The 22,072-nt window shown below is 37.5% G+C and overlaps 1 protein-coding gene across 15 annotated transcripts in view; it reads left to right on the top strand.

The window, feature by feature from the left end:
- Window positions 1-22,072, top strand: part of LOC141450556 (uncharacterized) — a 542,687-nt gene that overhangs the window by 24,130 nt on the left and 496,485 nt on the right. For 10 of the 15 annotated variants that reach the window (XM_074121191.1, XM_074121198.1, XM_074121188.1 and 7 more), the window contains exon 2: window positions 12,583-12,630. The exons of the other annotated variants lie outside the window; for them this stretch is intronic. In XM_074121191.1, coding sequence (XP_073977292.1) covers window positions 12,583-12,630 — 48 coding nt within the window. The remainder of the gene's footprint in view (window positions 1-12,582; window positions 12,631-22,072) is intronic. 15 annotated transcript variants of the gene reach the window in all.

Below are 22,072 nucleotides of genomic sequence, written 5' to 3'. Positions count from 1 at the left end.
TTCAATACTTTTTCAAAATCCCCAGGTCCCCAAGTTAACTAGAAATAAATCTCTACTTCTTTAGGCCAAGTTTTCCTTTATTATGTTTCTATTCCGCAGCTGTAGGGCTGCAATAAAGTAGACAGGTCGTGCATTAGTGCTTATTACAGACATATTTACTAGAAAATTATCGTTCACTTCTATCACATCGTTTCCATTCGCAAACTATTTTTTACAGATGAATTGGACCTGGTGGGAAGTAAACTTGAAATACTTCCGGACCGTTAAGGGTTAAAACGAAAAGTGCCCTTTAAAAGCTGAAATTTTGATTGCTCTCAATTCTACATTTGGTACGAAATCACATAATTTGAAATAAAGTTTAGAAATTAAGTCTAATCCCTCAACTTCCCCTTAAAACACTTGCAGCGTTCAAATAAAATTTCTAATAGTGGCTTTTGTCGAGTTTCCCTAAAGGTTAATACTTTACTAACAAACTTGGGAAAGTGCCGTAGCTCTAACCTGTAAAGTGTAATTCTGGTTGCCATTTTAGTAAATTATTTATCTCCTTATAACTTTTTAATGACGTTTACTCGATGGAAAAATCTCTGCCGCCAATACAAGCCGTAGGGGTGCGTTATGAAACTGCTCGAAGACCAAAGCAATCGCTGTTCTCGCCTCAGTTTACAAGAAATCCCCAGCTTTACGTAAGAATCCGTTGCACTTTAACACATTACTGCTCTTGCAAGTTCTTGAAGGGATAAAAAAGTGAAGCCTTCCATATTCCCTTTGGCTGAGTACAGCCTTCCAGAAGGCGCTAGTAGCAGTTATTTGTAGCCTCTGTTGGCAACAACAATCTCACCTTAAATTTATTGCATTAATAGAAGAATTTTATTGTTATCTTTCTTCAATCTGTTTCATAGTTCAGTTAGTAATGAACAAACTTTCTTTATTACTTGTTTTTTAAAGTAATAATAGCCATACATGTGTGCCAGTTAACTAGGAATAAATCTCTACTTCTTTAGGCGAAGTTTTCCTTTATTATGTTTCTATTCCGCAGCTGTAGGGCTGCAATAAAGTAGACAGGTCGTGCATTAGTGCTTATTACAGACATATTTACTAGAAAATTATCGTTCACTTCTATCACATCGTTTCCATTCGCAATATCTTATTGTGCGCCAAGTAAGAAGTCAGATTTCTTTATCACTATATTTTTTTTCCTCACCAAAACCTAATGCGAGTCAAGCAAGGTTAGTTGAATGTAATATGCAGTTTTTCGCAACTCTGTTTCTTACATTATACTTCATGTCTAAGAGTGAGATCTGTTAAATTCGTGTGGCCTTACGCCATGCACATGTCTTCATATGTATCTGGTACAACTGTGGAATTATCACAGTATGTGCTGTACGTTTAAGCGCGTTTGTCTGAGTTCCGCCGATTAAGATCTGTGACTTCACTAAAACTTTTAAAATTGGGTCTTTCTGAAATTCTCAGTTCTGTTACAAATTGGTGGATCAATCCTCAGCTCTTTCTCAAAATGCTCAACGACTTATTTAAAAAGTCTAGAGAGTATGAGAAATGAGACTTCCCTCTAAAGTGCCTTCCTGAGAATTAGGAGATTCGAATACTACGTTAAAGTGTTTTTGGCCTTAAATTTGTTATTGGAAATGCTTGTACGCAGAAAATCTAGGTAAAATTAGTTCATATACCGCTGTGAGAATAGTTTTCATAGTATTCATAAGTATGAGGCAGCTTAAGACCATTGACTCGTTGAGTGTAAGGTCGACAGGAAGTCGAACTAATGTCGTGTTAAGACCGTACTCTTTGAGCAATATATTTCACACATATTGCTATTATTTATTGAAGCTGTGAGTTTATTGAGATCTTGCTAGCTCCATTCCTGACTTGGTAATTATTCCTAAGGTTATAATGTTTCTAATATCGTTAATTATGTTACGATTTTAGTAAGTAGCAAAGATATTGCAGCAATTTGATGCCGAAATTCATTATCATCTTAAGGTTTATTTATTGTAACTATTTACCTGTCCGGCGCGCATTGCAGATGCAGCACCAAGGTGTACTTTAATCTCAAATAGAACCTAGGTATTGTTAAACAGATGTAGTTTTAGTAAATGTCAAGTGATAGGAAAAATCTTAAACTTTCTATAAGGTGATAGTTTTTATAGTTTACCGTTAAATGAATTTATAAATGTTTGTATAAAGGGATTGATTTCCCGCTGAACTGAGATGCTAAATCTGACAATAAACCTTAACTGTTTTCTCAAAGGATAATGTCCTGCTTTTGTTCTTTTACGACCGCCTTCTGGCACCTTCTGCCATCCAGTCAGCCAAACAGAAATCGTAGATAATATTCAGGAATGAATCCCACTTTGAAAAATTAAATGGATTGAGTATCCGAATATATAAAGCTGTATGTTTTAGGAATTTTCTCTGCACCAATTTCTTTTTAATCAAAACTTTTATACTAAATTGCGGATTAAAAAGGCGTACGAATCTTCTGCATCGTAAAAGCTCGGCAAAGGTGAATTTAGTGTTAGTGAATTATTCACATAAGTTAGGCGGCTGTAAAGAGTATATTGTGTGGAAGTAAGTTAGTTTGTAGTTTGGAAATGTAGAGATTGCCCATCGGTTCGCTACACCCACGTCGTTTCACGCATTAATTACGTCGCAGGACTGGTAAGTTTATTGAGTGTTGTGGGGCTTAGAGTATATGTACAACATATGTATCAGAGCGACTATAGTTCTGCTGTTGGGATGGGGATATCTGTAGGTCTGCTAAGAGGGAAATTGGAAAGACCTCTTACATACCTAGTCTATTCCAGAAACTTTTTCTTTAAGATGATATCTGGATGGATCGGTTTTGTGAATTTTATTTAAATTTAAACCGGCTAAGAAAGATAATTTAGCGAGATGTCGGCACGTTAACTTACCTTTATTCTCTAATTACTTATTCGTAGATGTTCAAAGCGTTTATTTGTAATATTTTAGGATGAAAATTAGTGTTTTGTTATAGTGTGACATTGGTCGCTAACTGCGCCTTCTTCTTGCTGGATTTCATATTGTTTAATGTCATAAATGCTTTCTGGGAATACTCCTAGTGGTATTTTTTTTTTGGCAAGATAGAAAGAATTTATTTTTTCAGAAGTTTTTGTTAAATTAGTCTCTCTGTAATAAAACTACTGATTTCTTTAATTAAGAATTGGATTTAGAGTTTGAACTAACTCCATGCCAGATTAGAAGAATGTAGGGGAAGATTTGAAAGAGTTTGTCGCCTCTTAATTCTAGAATTAAGAGGGCTTAGCAAAGGAAGAGATTAGCTCAGTGGTCAGGGCATTAAACTCCCGCATCGAGATGTCTGGTAAACGTCCAGCCTGCTTTTAGATTATTTTTTTTTTTTTATGATTTAAGGCAACAACTTTAAGGTGCCCGGAGCTTTTTTCAATTCACTGTCGGTCTCCAGGCAGTGTTCTCTCGTTACATTCAACCCTGACCATCACCGGTCAGTGAGCTGTAAGAAGCTCCTAGGAAGAGAAACTCTAGGGCCAGCAGTTGGACTTTTAGATTATTTTTTTCGCCCTTTCTAGCAACCTCCGGTGATGGTCAGTGATTTTTGAACGTGAAAACTATCCGGATGGTGGCAGTGAGTTGAAAAGAGGCCCCGGGAGCCAATGACCAGATAAATCAGATGTTGATGTGGCTTAAATAAATAATAATACAAGTACTGTGTGGTCTCTCATACAGGTGTGACAACTATTAGGGATTAAATTTAAATAAAACAATTTACGAGTTTCAGATAAATCCTATCTATTGTTGGCGGTTTGTTTACGATATCTATTAATAATAAACATCTTTCAAATAAATCTATTTTTTATTCATTATTTATGTTAAGAAGTTAGACAAATATTCTGTCTCTATTTAATTTGTGATCTATATAGTATACCTCTTTTAACAGGATATAATAACATTATATAGATAAAGGATTTTTTTAAAACACATTTTGTTGTGCAACGTTTAGATAAACACGTTAGAGGAATGTTGTAAAAGTGTTCCTTCGCATCCACCACCCATCCCATATTGACAACTTAATCTTTAACAATAAATAAATAAATAAAACATTAGATAAAAGTGTTTTACTTTTTATTGTTCCTCGCGAAGTTATAACTATGTGACTGTCACACGGGATAATTAGAACAGTCAAATCATACCCAATTTGTGACGGGAAATATTACGAAACCAATTCTGCTGTAACCAAGAACTTATGGATGGCTCCATTGTATTTAGTGTTTGGTCAAGTGCCCGCATGATTTGTCATAGTGATCTATAGATCGCGGTAAAAGACCACTTTGTACTCACAAAATATATTGGGTAATTTACACCTAAATGTTGTTTCAAAATAGAAAGTTTGCGTTTTGAGAGAACTCTTTTGCATAGAATATTAAGAATGAATGTTTGCTTTCATCTTTTAGATGAATATGAACACTTCCTCTGGGTTATCTTTATACAAAGAGTAAAGAAATGCCAATTTTTTTCCCAGGCGGGGCTTAGAATCCTCCTACTAAGTTAGATATCGTGGTTGGTGACGGGGGCACTTAGTTTAATATTAACATTTTTCTTCTTGTAGGACTTGAACTGAGGATCTACCATTTCAAATCCTCGTTCATAATCACCACCCTCCGATTAATATTGATATAATATATCAGGGCAACTTCTCAGGATTAAGGCAATAGGAGTATACTCACCCAAAATTTAAAATTAATTTAGCTAAAAATTTTAGTGTAGATCTAAAATATTTAATTGCTTGCTTACTTCTTACTTGTTCAACTAATAACTTTTATATTCTCATTTTATTATTTTATTAAAAAAACTAAATACTCCTACCATTAATAATAATTATTAATAAATATAAATAAAAAGTGGCTCAATCCTGACTTAGATTAGATTAGATGGTAGATGGGACGGGACCTATACCCCAAGGCACCGCAGCCACAGAAGACTTATTGTGCCAGTCCCTTCTTAGTTCTAGTAGGCGAACCCTCCCCTCCTAAAGAGGTCAAGGACTTTCCCTACTAGTTGTTTTTGCGCTACTATCTCCTTCGGCCTCAACGTTCCAAAGGTTTCATAGCGCAAACTTTCGATTGCAACGCAATCGAACAACAGGTGAGAGGCCGTTTCCTCCTCTTCCTGACATAATCTGCACAACGGCTCCGAGCTGATAAGCCCCACCTTGCGCAGATGCTTCTTGAACCTACCGTGCCCCGTGAATAGGCCTGTAATCAGAGTAATCTGATTTCTGCCCAAACACAGGGTCTCTTTGGATCTTTGCTTACACAGCCAAGGCATCAAAGTCTTGCTGTGTTTAACCCCAGGACACATCACCCAGTTCTTTTCGTGCTCCCTCCAGATCCAATCTCTGAGAGCCGCGCGAACCGAACCCCTGGTGATCCCCAGGACAGGCTCTGGACCGATGAAAGGAGTGTTAGCCCCATTCCTGGCCAGATAATCAGCTTTTTCATTCCCTTCAATACCCACATGACCCGGCACCCATTCCAACCGAACTTTGTTGTGCCGCGCCAGTAGTTCTAGGGCCTTCCTGCATTCCCAGACCAGGGAAGAGGTGATTCTGAAGGATACGAGAGCCTTCAGTGCAGCCTGGCTGTCCGAAAAGATGCGAATCTCCCTATTTCTAGGTTCCATCCGCAGGTTTTCCTCAGCACATATTTTAATAGCAAAAACCTCGGCCTGGAAGACTGTGGCGTATCTCCCAAGAGATCTCTCAATGAGTACCTCGGGTTTAACCCCACACACTCCAGACCCAGTCCCACAGTCCATCTTGGAGCCATCGGTAAACCAAATGCCTCCCTTCCGGTACTGATCCGTCCAGTTTACCCTCCATTCAGTCCTCGGTTTAATACACACCTGAAAAGGAGTCTCGAAACTGTATTTAGGACAGATACTGTCCCCTGCCATGTCAATAACCGGCCCAGGGTCGACCTTATCTGAAATAATCATATGGCCAATGCAGGAACTTATACGCCTCCATTGCCCATTGCTCGCCATTCTGTACGCACTGGCCCTTGCCTCCGCCTGAATAACATATTGAAGCGGAGCCAACCCCAGAAGTACCTCCAGCGCCGCAGTAGGGGTGCTACTAAAGGCCCCCGTGATCATCAGACAGGCCAGTCTCTGCACCCTTGCTAGAGCCTTAATTGCCGTCTGTTGTTCAGTCTTCCTCCACCACACCACTGAACCGTAGGTGATGATAGGTATGACTGTACGTGTATAGAGCCAGTGGGTCATCTTTGGGCTAAGACCCCATGTCTTCCCACAGGTTCTAGTTATTCCACAAAGGGCCTGTTTAGCCCTTAATGTAACTCTCTCAATCTGCGCCTTCCAAGTGAGTCTGGTATCCAGGACAATGCCCAAATACTTGACCTCACCCGACACATCCAGAGTTTTACCAAAAAATCGAAGGTTTTTGTAGCTCTCCTTATCCCTTCTCCTTGTAAAGGGGACCAGAGTAGTTTTAGAAGGGTTCACTGAAAGCTCTACCCTTCTACACCAATTTTCTATAACCTTGAGAGCTTCCTGCATGAGTTCAGCCACGATTGTCTCATGTCTACCCCTGACCACTACAGAAATATCATCTGCATAGCCAAGGACCGAGAACCCACGAAGGTCTAGCACCTCAAGTAACTCATCTACGACCATACACCAAAGGAGCGGGGATAGAACCCCCCCCTGAGGGCACCCCCTAACTGTCGTTAACTCCAGCGATTCCCCAAAAAGGGTCGCTGTGATTCTCCTTGACGATAGCATGTTACAGATCCATCTTGAAACAGTGGACTCTACGCCATGTCTATCCATCGCCAAGGCAATTGAACTGTAGGTAGTGTTACTGAAGGCACCCTCAATATCCAGAAACACGCCCACAGCTGTCTCCTTGCAAAATACCGAAGCCTCCAACTCCTTAACCAGACAATGGAGGGCTGTCTCGCAAGATTTGCCTGTTTGGTAGGCATGCTGATTGGCATGCAGAGGCCGTTGCTTTAAAGCCACCTCCTTAATATACATGTCAATCAGTTTTTCTAGCACCTTCAACATGAACGATGTTAGACTAATTGGTCTAAATTCCTTCGCCTGGGTATGAGTTCTCTTCCCAGGCTTTGGAATAAAGATAATTTTTACAGGCCTCCATGCCCTAGGGACATGGTTGAGTGCCAAGCATGCCCTCATTATCCTGCATAAAATAGGAGTAATTAAATCTTTCCCCTGCTGCAAAAGGGCAGGGAAAATGCCATCAGGACCCGGGGATTTATAGGGCTTAAAATAATTTACAGCCCAGGCCACCTTATTGTAGGTAATGCAGTATTTAGCCACGGCCCAGGTTTCCCTGGTCCCCCGACACCTATCGGGTCCCAGAGTATCCTCACCATGCTGTCCTGACTCAATTACCTTCGAATCGGGAAAATGAGTTCTCATGAGACACTCCAATGTGTCTCTCCCCGATTTGGTAAAAATCCCTTCCTCGTTCCTGATGGTACCCAGGGCACCCCCTGGACTTTTTGATATTATGCGATGGAGCCTAGCCCCCTCCGAGGTCATCTCTACCTCTTCACAGAGCTTCCTCCAAGCATCTCTTTTAGCCTTTCTAATGGCTATGTTGTAAGAAGTTAGGGCCTCACGGTACTCCTTCCATGTACCCCTTCTTTTAGCTACATTGAACAGTTTCCTAACTTTACTGCGGAGCTCCTTCAGCTGGTTATTCCACCAGCCTACTTTCCTGTTAGATGTTATCACTGTCTCCGCACAATTCTCCCAGAAGGCCTCCTTGATGACGCCCTGAAGTCTCTCAGCAGCTTCATCAATGTCCATCCGGGTCCTAAAGTTATTGTTGACTGTACCAATGTTTGCGCTGAGATCCCGTCTAAACGAGTCCCAGTCTGTTCTCCTAGGGTTTCTGTAAGTAACCACCTCCTTACAGTCAAACCCAATGTCGAACCTAATGTACATGTGATCCGAAAGTGAGGGGACCCCCGACACATGCCAGTTCCTAACAAGGGTCGATACAAAATTAGTTCCCAAAGTTAGGTCGATCACTTCCCTACGAATAGAGTTGTGGAAGGTGGGTTCTTCTCCCTCATTTATAACATGCAAATTATTCGCACTAATGAAGTCCAGAAGATACTTACCTCTCTGATTGGTTCCTGAGCTACCCCATACCTCGTTATGGGAATTAGCATCACACCCAATCAGTAGTTGCAGTCCTCTCTCCCTACACCGGTTGGTCAGATACTGCATCTCCTCCGATGGGGGAGGGACTGTAGAGTCATATGGAAGGTAGGTCGAGGCCACGACAATCTCCCTGGCCTCCTTATCCACATGTAGCTTCACCTTTATTGCGGTCTGGTCTCTGAAACAAAATTCCATTAGCAGTAAAGAAGTAATGTTTTCCCTAACAAAAATACATGTCCTGGGATTGTCAAGGTTATGGTCATAATAAATCTTACCTTTCGCTTCGCCAAGTCCTGCAATTCGCCCCCGTACCAGCCAGGGTTCCTGGATGAGGACAATGGCGATATCTTCCTCCTTGATGAATTTTACTAGAGCTGCAGACGCCCCTCTACTGTGATGGAGGTTCACCTGAAGCAACCTCCATCGATTCAGGGGGGTCATGAGCTGCAGCACTAGTAGAAGTCTTCGAAACTACCCTGAGTCTGACCACTTCGAGTCCTAGAAAAACCTCGAAGTTAGTCCCCTTCAACCTACTCAGGGCCTGTTCCGATATTTCGAACACAAGAGTTTGACCCTTGGGCTCGATTTTCCTATTTAGGAGCCTCCATTCCGCTATATCCAAGCCCTCGTTTTGAACGAGCAGCTTGTCCAAAATAACGGACGGAGTGGTATTCTTGAGAGCGCCAGGTACCCACATAGCCACCTTAGCCGCCCTCACGATATCTCTGGCAGGACCCACCCTCAGCTTAGCTCCCTCACCCAACCGGAGCTCCGGAACCACCCTCTCTAACCAAAGTCTCGCATCCTCACCCTCGCAAGCGAGAATGAGTGCACCTTTGGAGAGAAAGCAGCTCCGAAACTGGGGTCCGATGCTGCCAGTACATTTCTCACTACAGATCTCCTCCACCAATTTCTGCTGAAGAAGATCCGCTTGCTCCTCCGACAAAAAGTCATTCGGATAGGAGTCAAGAACGATGGCCATCTTTTGAGCGCAGAGAGCGTCCCTGAAAGAGCCCGTAGGCCCTTCCTCTGGGAGTTTCACCCTCTTGCTACCCTGTGCCACCGCCTTCCCCGATGCCGAACTTGGAGTACTGACCTCCGACCTAGGCCTCTTAGGGGTCTGACTTGTTTCTGGAGGGAGAGAACTAACGACTCTCGCCTCCTTCCCAATGCCTGCCCCATCCGAGGAGGTCGAAGGAATTATACCTTGCCCACCTGGCTGGTTTACCACTCTGGAGGTCTTCTGCCCCTTCCCCCTTTCCCTCCAGTCCTTCCCAGGAATCCACTCCTTCCCAGCCTCAGCGACCTTAAGCTTAGCTAGCTTTCTCCGCTGAGCACCACTCGGCTTCCTAGGTGTAATGTGAATACCCTTCAACTTCTGGGAGACTCCAGTGACTGCCTCTTTACCTGGAGGGTCTGCGTTGCCGCTCCCTCCAGAAGAAGTTCCCTGTAGTCCCACCAAATCCGTCTTAGGGCCTTTCACTCTTTCCCCTTTTGGTTTTATCCCAGCCTGTGTTCCTTCCTCAGTAACCTGAGGAACACCACTGGCTGTCGTTTTACAATCTAGTTTTTTATTGTAATTACTCATCTTGTTCCCACGAGAAGTGGGGGATAGACGGTCACCTGTGACAGACCCCCACTGCCACAGGAAGGCTACAATACAATGGGGTTTCGCCCGGTGCCCCAAGGTGATCGTTACCGCACATATATTTTACTACCCTGTACGCATTCAGCCTCGACACGAGTCCCCATCTCGGCTTGGGTAGGGATTCAAGAGGCAGGAAAGGGAGAGATAGGATCAAAGGATAAAGGGATAGACGCAAGGATTGGCAGTAGGGGTACAAGAAAGGATTAAAGGATGGGGAAATAGAAGGAGGGAAGCCGATGGGGGAGACACACCGACCCGTCAGAGCCCCGTTAGCCGCAACAAATGCCGCGTTACCAGTCCACACTACGAGGAAGAGGGGTTGACTTGCCGCCTGACCTCCGGAATCGCATAAAGCTTTCAACCGGAGTCACAACGACCTTGTGGACCAATCCTGACTTAATAATAACAGAAATTGATACAGGAGATAATTATATATGCAACCCTCATTGCAACGGCCTCTAAAATCGCCGAGAAAACTTGGTATCCTTGAACATGAGGAGACGATGATGAAGTTATTCCACTTACATTAAAATTATTGCGAGCTTATTACTTCTGCATGTCTCCGCGCTTAGGATTTAGAAGTGCTGCAAATTTAGTCTAAAACTTTTCTACGCAGGATTTTGTATTGAACTCAAGATTACTGTAATAAAACGGCTCTAACAAACATTTGGTACCATTTGGACTTATTTAAAAGAAAATAAATTCCATTGTTTACAAAAATAAAAATAAATTTGATGATGTGGTACTGCCCCATAATTGCAAATGCAGAAAATTGAGTCTGTTACAGTTAATGGATTAACAATTTTAACTTTGATAGAATCACTCTACAAAAAAAATCAAAATTAGAATTTGTTCAAAATAGATAGAGCTAGCAAGAAAAATTATTTCGATCATTTTTTTTTACTTTTATAGCGTTTCTCCTAAAGAGTTCGCCTTAGGTCCGTAGTTCTCTCGATAGACTTCCTAGTATTCCATCTCCGTTCCTTTACCTACCATCTCTTCCTCGATTGCCTCCTCCAATGGATGCGCTAGTCTTCCATGTCTTCATCTTTGGGGAGGGGGGAGGACCTTCCTTGGGTCATTTGTTACGGGTCATTTGGTTGATTGCAGAATTAATCCGTCAAGGCCGTGGGGCTATAAGGATAATTGTAGGCCTATTAACTGGCCACTGCAGGCTCAGAAAACACATGCCTCAAGGCAGATGATAGCCTTTGTAGGTTCTGTGAGGAAGAGGAGGAAACGGCACTGCACGTATTGTGTCAGTGTGAGGGGCTTGTCTGGCTATAGGGGTTACTTCTCGGGGAGGAAAAACCAAGGCCTGTGAGCTTTACCCAGGGAGTCGCCTCTACGGAATTAAGAGTCTGATTAAACGGACGGATCTGGAGGGCGAGGTCTAAAGTTGGGGAGCCACAATAGATCCAAAGGGGTCGCAGTGGCGTAGGCCTTGAGCCGCCCTAATTTAATCTATTTATCTATCTATTACGGGTCATTTGACGTACATGCTCACACCATTTTAGCTTCCTTTCAAATTTAATTCAAATAAATTCTTTTAAAAAAAGAAAGATGCCCATATCTTTCAGAATTTTTTTATTTTCTATTCGATCGTGTACATTTTCGTAGGTTTCGGAAGTTTTGAACCCGTACTAAAAGATACCAACAATATTGGAGCTGAAGATTCTAATTTTATTTATCCTGTAAGTATTCCAGAGGATGGCATTTAGCTACAGACAGATTTTTCACTTGATTTAATATCCATAAATAGTTCTAAAACTTTTCCACTGAAATTCGATAAAGGACACTTTTGGATGTGAGGAGGTGGTTGGGCTTCCCTTTATTGTTCCATTTTAGTACAATGTACTAAATTACAACCACCTATTAAGCAAGCACTGTTAAAGATTACAAACTCAAGATTATTGGAAAATTAGCTGCCCGGAAGTAGATTTTTTTTTAGCTTAATAACAAAAATTTTTTGGAAATGATGTCATTAAAATGAACATTGATATTTTTAGAACAAATGGTAAGATTTAAGAAAGTTTATTAAAACTGCGATAGTCTTGTGAACCAGTTTTATTTCACTTGATAGAAATGAAATATGAATTCAATGATTGACAGCTTTCCTTTCCTTTGTGAGCCAGTTTTTTAGAATTAATTAAACATTTTCAAAAATGTGCCTCTTTGAAGCTTGATTAGAGTAAATATATAAATGTAAGCAAGCATCATGCAATTTTTCAAATCTCGAGAGCTAATAGATAAAAATACAAATAAAACTTGTTCTCCAAATTGTTAGCTTTCTCACGCATTTTAGTTTATCAAAAAAAAAAAATTGCAAATAATAAATATTAGGTAATATTTGATCAATTCACAATTTTGCAACTTATTTCTAAATAGAGTTGGAAAAAAATAAAAATAAACTATGCAAATAATGATAATAATGAGGAATGTGGCACGTACAAACAGAATATTAAAAAAGGAAAACTTAGTCATAAAAATATTGGATGAGCAGAGGAGACATATTGGCTGGAGTGCTCTGTAAATAAGCAATATCTCGCTGAATTTGTCTTATCTCTTGTTTCCGACTGCGTGTGAGTTATTGTTATCGCACTAAATATTCCAACATTTACAATCCATAATTATGTTATTTATAAATTTAACACTTTATTTTCATTTAAAAATATATGTAATTGTTTTTCATCGTTTTGTTACAGGTAGGTGAACTAAGTGTTTTTGGCAATTTGGGCGCTTTTGATATGAAGGTATTGTAGATTTTATGTTAATCATGGTTCATTTTAGTTTTAAATCATTTTAGGTGAGTAGAAATGTAGCTTGATGTTAAAAGTACGATTTAGTCCTTCAATTAGAAGGATCGTTGGAGGTTATGTCGCGTAAAGGACTGTACAGGAATTTTGGATGAAGTCTCAAGGAATGAGTTGATTTTAGGACGCCGAGAAGAGTCTGGCGTAAGTCTGAGAAATTGGTTCTGTGTTGTCTGGAGTTTCTTGATGTTAGTATCTGCAGCAGCCCAGTAACATCGGCCTAATGACCACTTTGTAGAGAAGCAGTTTGTACTGTACAGTCCATCTTCGAGTCTCGCGAGAGTAAAGGACAATAGTGTAGTCAGTTCTCTTTGTCCTGAACGCGAGTAGAGAAGGTGTGGTAGTTATCCAAAGTTAAGACTAGGTACTTGACGTGGTTAGACCACAGGATCTGAGCATTGTTATATCTAATCTGTCGCTTGAGAAAGGGTCTACGATTAGTACAAAAGTATGGCGTTAGTCTTCTCATGGTTTATTTTGATTTTCCATTTAGTGCAGTGACTAGTCAGTTTTCTATTGTGAAAGTCATCTGTTAGTGATTCTCCATGATGCCACCATCTTCAGCAAACAGGGAATGATTAACATTTTGAGAAGGTTTAGGGAAAAGATTTAAGTATGTGATGAACACGATAATTTACTGATGGACCCAGTAGGCAGACTTCCGATTAAGACTTGTAGATTTTCTCTTCTTAGAGGCTCTACAACACACAGTGTTCTTTGAAAAGGAATATTTCTAAATTCGGCTGAACATTGATTAGACTTAGGGGCGCCAATGACTCAGATGCTAAGGTGCCTTCGTTGAATAAAGCAGTGGATGCAATATGGTGAATATGTTATATATATAATATATATATATAATACTTCTAGTGATGGACAGTGTTGTCTATAACGAGAGAACACTGTCCGGAGACCGACAGTTAACTGGAAAAAAGCGCCAGGCTTTTGATTTTGACGCGTCTTAAACTAAAGAGGTAATTTTTTGTTGGCAATGAGAATTTAAATGGAAAAACCCCCTTTTCAATTAGTTATTTTAAAAACATTATCACCTCATCAAGTGCTTAAAAAACAAATAAAGAATTTTATCCTGTTATAATTATGCTTACGTAACATTGTACCAAAAATCGTTTTAGTATTCCCTGTAGCTTTTAGTAAAATAAATTCTATGCCTTGAATATTAATGGGTATACAGTCTAGTTGATAGACACTGTTCTCTCAGTTTGACATACTGAGTGAGGTAAGTTTAGAAATATTTCAATTTAAGTTGACAGCGAATAATTTATTTTATCTTTAAACTGATATTAATTAGAGATTAATCTTGATAGAGTATTGCTAAAAGTTAAATTATTCAAAAAACCAAGTGTTTCACTGGTTGAATTAATGGAGTAGCCTCTGGGGATCGTTTATGATAAATTCACTTTACAGTATACTGAAACTGATGGGTGTAAGAGCAGTTATACTAGGCGATATCGGTTTGGAATCATGCCCTGAGTTAGATCAAGGTTTGGATGTTTTTAAAAGATTCCTTATAGCCGTTTATGGATCCGACTTTAGAAATCTTTAGAATATTTGCAAAGATTCTAGTTTAAAACATCTTTATTTGACTGACAACTTATTTCTGCTTGCAGATTTATAAAAATAACAATATATATGAATTTATTAAGTTCGAATCAAGTTTCATAGTATTCCTTTGGTTCTGTCCGAGTCATAGCATTGTCTGTCCAGCTTCTGTAGTCCTTAGGTAATTAAGAAATCTGAGCGCTATCTTATCTATAGTCTTTTTCAGCATCCTACGTTTTTTTCATTCAGTGAGAATCACGGTGCACCCATTGCGATACGCTGCACAATTGTTTATCTTCGGTAAAATGGTGAAACACCATTAGACTCAAAAATGCCTCTAAGTAATAATTTAAAAAGTAAAATAATTAATTTTGAAGTATTAAGTTCCAAATTCATTCGTTCCCAAAATTTTTATTGTTAACAGATATAACTTCTATCTGCAGATATATTTCTTAGTCATTTCAAATCATCAGGGACTTCATTTTGGAAAACTTAGCAGATTATTCAGTGCAGTTTTGTTAACCCATCCGCACGTGGGATGCATAAATTTGTAAGAATCTAAGTTTAGACATGCAAAGAAGTCTGAAGTGTGGTATCCTTCCTTTTTTGTGGATACAGTAGCCTAAGAATTTTCTGACTTAAATTCAAGATAGTCTTGTGTCAAATTGTAAGCCTAGTACCTCAATATTTCGACCGTAGCCTTCCTTTGTACCTTAGTAATGTTTATTTTCAAATTATTAGTTGAGTGCTTTCTTCGCAGATTAAATATTTTGGCGTGTGTGTTTTTTGTATAATTCTCATTTGTAAAACAGGTCAAATTAGTTGTTTGCGATGACGTTTACATGTTATGTACTTGTGACAGGAAGAATGTACTGCCTTGAAGGAAGGAATGTATCGTTGCGTAAGCTGCAAAAACGGTATTACTGAAAGAACAGGACTGAGAACTGAACCTCGGTGAGCTTGGAGCCATGTCCACCGATACAACTGTCCAATATTGTTTATTTTCGAATCTACTCCCGGTTTCTTGAGTTACTCGCTTATAAATGGTAAGTCGTAGAAATGGATATTCGTAATTCAAACTGATGGAGTGGTATAGCTCTTTAAAAAAAAGGTTGTGTTTTGATTTCCCAGCTTTGCGGAGAACTATAATCTCATAGTTTTTTTTTCCTTTTTTTGGCATTGGCTTTCGCCATACAGCCAGCATCGTCTAGGTGCTTATCACTAGAATATCACTCACTCTCCATTCTTACTTATAAATACCTTCGCTTCACACATTCATCCCTCTACTATAAGCAACTGTTTACATAAACTACAGCTAATGGATGGATCAGTACTCTATACTCCTGCCATCCCTATAACTTAACCGAAATTAAAATCACCGTAATCCTTCTCTAATCATTTTCTTCCATTCATTCTAATCGGCTATAACTTTTAAATACATTCATATTTCTTTGCTACCTCTGCTACAGATTTCTCACAAAGTTGTAGTTATATTTATGGAGAATTGGTTAATTTTGGTTAAGATTGAACTTTTTAAGCATGAAATTAGTATTTTATTTTTTTCCGGAGAGAGATAAAATACTGCTACGGAATTGTTTAAATGTTCCTTAGATCTTGATTATCAGTTGCAGTGTACATTGCAGGTCATGATTGCCAGCTACATATGTACTAATTCTAAATGCACAAATACATGTATTATATGTGTGTAAATATTATGTATTACTACAGATATATTATTCAATAAAATCCTAACACTTGTAATAATTCTATGTATGCAGCCGAAGAAACTTATTACCTGAGAAATATATAAATATGTACGTGACTGGAGTACTATGTACGAGTACATGCTACCTCGTATTTACTCTACATATATACAACATCCAGATTTATACAGTTTTACAGGACTATTAAAATTATATGTCACCGCAAATTATTTCTTATAATACTAAAAGCTAATTTAAATCATTATATTAATTTTATGCAAAATTATTAATAGAACACAACTCCTATAAAATATTATTTACAATTTGAAACAATAAACTTATATGAGCTTATAGATAATTAGAACTAATTTAATGCAATTATAACAGAGCAGAAAACATTCTTTATCGAATAAAATTATAATGTGTGCTCTGTGTTCATTTTGTGACCATCTGTTTCTAATAGGCAAATTACCATTGTTTTCTTTAATTAATTCATTATTATTGCTAATATAATGTCATTCATTTGGAATTTCTTGCAATATAGAAAAAAGAGAAAAACTGTGTATTTTATATTATAACGTAGGCGATATATTCTTCTCGCGTATGTTTAAAATATATAATGTTGGTTTTGTATTATAATTTGAATTTAATGCCACGTTTTAGTTGTATTAGTAGCTTCACTTACAATAGTAGGTGGACAGAATCCATGCTACGCTGTGTTCCTATTAAATTGTTTCCTACATTATATACAAGAAGTGCATACTAATAACAATGAATGTGGTGATTTGGTGTACCTTAATTTCTTTATTACTATAGAAATAAACTTGGTGATAGCCTAGATTTGACAAGGAGCCGAAGAACTGACAGTGATTGAAAATGCGATATTTTTGAAATAAAAGAAAATTTTTCTGCAACCATGTAGGAATGTTCTCATTACTCAATTAAAATCAGCTGTGTAATGCCCAACTTTACCTCACTAGTGGGGAAAAATTCCCATTAGTGTCACTTTCCTCACTAGTGAGTGGAAAAACTTTATTGTGCTTCCTTGATATAAGAAGTTTTGTTATTAACATTAATTTTTTTCTGTAAAACTTTAATAAGCTTATTTAACGTAACTAAATAATTAAAAAACGAATATTAAACGATAAAATAAAAATTGAAAGGAATATATAAATAAAAATAATACTTTAATAAATAATTAGATATTTTTAATTATAACAGTTAAAAAGGTTATAGTGTTACCTTATAGAAATTTAAAATGGATTCTTGCGATTCCTGTTTAGAAAACACTCCTCCATCAACAAAAGAAACAGCAGAAAATGTAATAAGTAATGTAAATACGTAAGTAATGTAAATAATTGTAATATAACAATAAATGTTTATAATAAATAAATTACTTTTTGTAGACTGTAAAAATGAAATTTTTAATTTTTTTAGTTAATAAATCTAATGGTTGCAGAAAAAATATAATATTTAACTCGAGTGTAAAGTATTTTCCTCACACTCGGCAATTTGGACTTGCCTCGCTTCGCTCGCTCGTGCGTGCAAACCCTGCCTCGCGTGAGGAAAAGTACTACTTTCCACACTTGTTAAATAAATAACTATTTTCTTTTGTCTTTAAGAAATTATCCATTAACCCGGAAAGGAGAAAAGTAGGATTGTATGTCTCTCAAAGAAGTAGTTAAATACATTAACTCAAACTAATTCTTTCATCAATTCCTTTCTGCAAACTGCTCATATCGATTTACATAGTACATTGTTAAAAATCGATTCCCATTTTGAATGGACTTCCTATCAAAAAAGAAACTTCTAGTATGTGCACCAAATCACAAAGATTCTCATGTAAATTCTCCAATTTTCATAAACTGAGGCATATTGTGTACTGCCCATTTTCAACTTCTTAAGAAATACTCCTTTTGTTTTATTGCATCCTCCTAGAGGTCTTTAAGAGCAGACATTTTTAATCTTTACAAAAGTTTTGCAGGTAATTTTTATTCTATAACATTTAAAAGTCGAACATTTATTCTAACTTGAAAAGTATACTTTTATTTATATTTATTTTACGATTTTGTTTTTCTAATTTGTTTTTTTTTATAATTACTGTTGTTTGAATTAATTTGGACTTTAAGGTCAACAGGCTGCTGTAGAATGAATTTTGTTTTAACCTAAGAATATTTCTAAATATCTACACCAACATGCCATATAGTATCCCATTCCTATATTTATATTTCAAGTATTTAAATGGGTTAGTAATAAATATGCATAAATATTTTATATAATAATTATTAAACCACGAATACTATGTATGTTTAAAAATATGCGTATGACTTCACACCAGCAGTATATAATCTAAAATAGAAACAAAAATATACATTAATATCATAATTATGTCAAGTTTATTAAAAGTTATGTGGCGAATTTAACTTGCAGCTTACATAAATACTATTAGTTTTATACATATATTACATGTATAACATTATTTTTAATAACAAAATAATAATTTTAAAATAATACAAATATTTAGAAAGTTTATTACAAATAAAACTTGTTTGTATTATTGCCAACAAATCAACTTATTTCCTATAATAAATTTTGTGTTGAATTCGAGCCTTAGCAGTTAGCAGAATCGTATCTTTCATTACTGCATAACGAATGTTAGACATGGAAGTTACTTGTTAATTGTGGACACCTCTAGACTGGAAAATAGTTAAGGGTGTTTTGATGTCTGGGACGAGAGATAATTCGATGTAGTTTGAGTCACTATATCTCCAAGCAGAGTACAATAACCAGTCTAAGACACTTATAGTGGTAGAGATGCCAGTCATTATCTCCATAATAACTAAAACTTCTCCCTCACCCTTCGCACCCTGTCCTCCGCGTCTCATTTCTAACCTTGGCTAGCTTATAGAATCAAGAAGACTGAAATCAAAGACTGTATCAATAAGATCTTTAAAGAACTGAACTCCTTTGTGGAATGCATATTAATGCTAGTAGCAATGAGCAGGTCCGTTGTGCGCATGCATCGGGGTGAAGAACGTCACCAGAATGTGAGGATGCTTTTTCAATGTTAGAAAGATGAAGGCTTTATATTGTATTGTACGAGGTGTGGCTATTAAATAACGAGACTATTGCTGTAAAACATTTTATTTTAAATGTATACATATTTAGTTATTATTACCTTCAATATACACCCCTCCCCTATCCCTACAACGCTCCATGCGAATTTACCATTGTTCGAAACAGTGCTGGAAGTCTTTTTCTGTGAGCTCCTGCATGACGCGTGCCGCTTTTACTTTCACAGCTTCAATGGACTGAAATCGTGTTTCTTTTAATGCAGATTTGACTTTGGGGGACAGATAAAAGTCACATGGGGCCAGGTCAGGCGAATAAGGCGGTTGGCCTAAAACTAGGATGTTGTACTTGGCTAGAAACGTCTTGACAGACAATGCAGTGTGAGCCGGCGCGTTGTCTTGATGGAGAACCCACGACTTGTTCTTCCACCAATCGGGTTGTTATTTCTTTACTCTTTCACGGACTTGAGCAAACACCTCACGGTTGATTAATTATAATCGTTATTTTCATCCGTTTTGGATGTGGAAGGACGACCCGGGCGGTCATCATCTCCGACGTCTTCTCGGCCATCTTGGAAACGCTTGAACCACTCAAAAACTTGCGCACATGATAAACATTCATCGCCATAAACTTCTTTTAATAAAAAGTAAGTTTCAGTAGCGGTGCCACCAAGTTTCATTTGAAATTCCACGACAATTCGTTGCTCTACTGCATGTTTAGTATCATGTTTTCGGCAAAACGAAACTAACACCTCAAAACAAACGACGGTTCCGGTCAGACACGTGAGACCGCTGCAATCGAAAGAGAAGGCTTTACGCTGCCCAGCTGTCGGTCGTTAGGATTTAGCGCATGCATAGTTCTGTAACAGCATCAGTCTCGTTATTTAATAGCCACACCTTGTAGTGCAATATTTATTGTTTATTGCTTATCGCTGCTTATATAATTACTTTATAATAAAGACAGATTTGCAACAGAAAATCAAATATGATATTTCAGTTAGGTGCCAACAGACAACGCCACAATTTCAGTCAAAATTTGTCAACTTCAAATATCTCTTTACCGAATCAATTTTTTACTTTTTAGGATTATTTTAGTAACAGCTACTACTATTTTATTTAAACTTGATTTGCTAGTTGAATATATTCAGATCTATAACTTTTATGTTAAATATTTTTGCTGGAGAATTCGAATAAAGGATCAAGGGAGATGGCCAGACATTTCTTTAATGTGCCTTTACTGTAATGGTACAGTCTTGCCAACTGTAAAATATGAATTTTTTTACATAATGGGACTAAATTTCCAAATACAAATAATATCAGCTGAACCAGAATTGCCAGTTTACTCAATAAATGTTTTTTAGCATTATTTTGAGATTCTCTCAAAATGGGTTCTACAATTTTTTTGAAACATCGTATATTTATTACTAAACATATAATTTTAGAACTTATATTTGAAACATTTTCTCCCAGAAAACGCGATACGGGGAACTTCTTAGGATAGAATGAAGGAATTGCTTCTAAAATATCATTTTTGTGTTATGTAACGGTCCTACAAATAGTATAAAAGCGACCATAGCCTCGAGATCAACTGACCGCATGATAGAAAAGGCCATACTACGTAGTAACTAAATCGGTATCCTGAGTTAGACGACTCATGATGTTCATCATTGGATGGCCTTCATTCAATTCTTTCAGTTTGCTTTGCTTATGTACAACGTGCAATCATATCAATAGATAGTTGTTCTAAATTAGACGAAAATTTCTCTTGTACCCTTAAGAATGGTTGTGGTATAGTGAAGAAAATTCCTCAATCCGGAGTGCTATAGGATTTTCTACAAACTTCATGTAATATTGCACACACTCAGATGCACTTTTAAGTTGTACTGTGGGATAAGATCACAGTTAACGTTCGAGTGTATTGTTTTACAAACTATAAGTGTAAATATCGTTTTTTGCCGAAAATTTGTGGGTTTGAACGATAAGAGAAGATTCGAGAGGATGTTCATATTGGATTATTCTCCTAATTTGGTAGCAGACAGTGCAAGATAGTTTTAAAAACAGCTTTTAACTAAAAATAAAAAATAATTACCATTTCTTTCTCTCGATAGATCATAAAATCAGTTTCATGCTTTCTTGGTTCAATCACGAGTGTCAGAAGGAGTGTAATAAGTGATCTATAATTACCTATTGCAGTGTTTGTTATGAATAAAAAAGCAAAGTGTGCTGCACAGTTTGTAATATCAGTCAATTTAAAAAAAAATCCAAAATGGTTCAGATCGTTATCTTTTTTTACAATCTATCGCTGCAACACGTTTAAGTTTATATTGAGATGTGATTAAAATCATTGGCAAAAAAAGAAAATTGTAAGGTTGTTTTATCTTTTGCAACGGCCGTCAATATCTGCTTATTTTTAAGTTGTTTCTGCAGACTAAATTGGTCTTGGATCGTTAATATATTGGTACTTTGAAAATGTAATCTTTAAATCTAAGTAAAATAAAATAAATGCAAATTACACTAATAGAATTTCAGAAGCATGACTGCATGTTGAATAAATACAGAGTTGTTTTTAATCAATAGAAAGAGAATAGTTGACTTTTTTCTTCCGTTTGGTTTGACTTCCTTTCAAGAAAACGTGTAAAATATTGAAATCAACTTGGCACCACGATAGCCGCGTGCGGTTAGAGATGAGGCCCGCAACGCTATGATGTACTGGGTTCGATTCCCAGTCTCTAGGCCTTGGATTATATTCAATATTTAATATGAGAAATACATAGTTAAGTATGATTTTGGCAATATTGAGGTGCGGTCAATCAATAAATTATAACACACCAACGTTAACGTTAACTTTAAGCTACATCATCATAATTATTCAACAGTGTTGACAATTCAACAGCTAAAAGTTAAACTGCACAAATTTTACACTACCCTGAAGATGGTAATAGATTTACCGAAACGTTGGTGAGATGAAACAAAATTTGTGTTAGAATTTATTGATTGACCGCACTTCAATGCTCCCCAAAATCATCGATTAATAACTGTCGAAAACCAAAA

Source organism: Rhodnius prolixus, unplaced genomic scaffold (assembly GCF_049639745.1).
Source record: "Rhodnius prolixus isolate KJV_2025 unplaced genomic scaffold, Rpr scaffold_2, whole genome shotgun sequence".
Lineage (NCBI taxonomy): Eukaryota > Metazoa > Arthropoda > Insecta > Hemiptera > Reduviidae > Rhodnius > Rhodnius prolixus.
The sequence above is the reverse complement of the archived record's forward strand: the minus strand, read 5'-3'. Positions and strand labels throughout refer to the sequence as shown.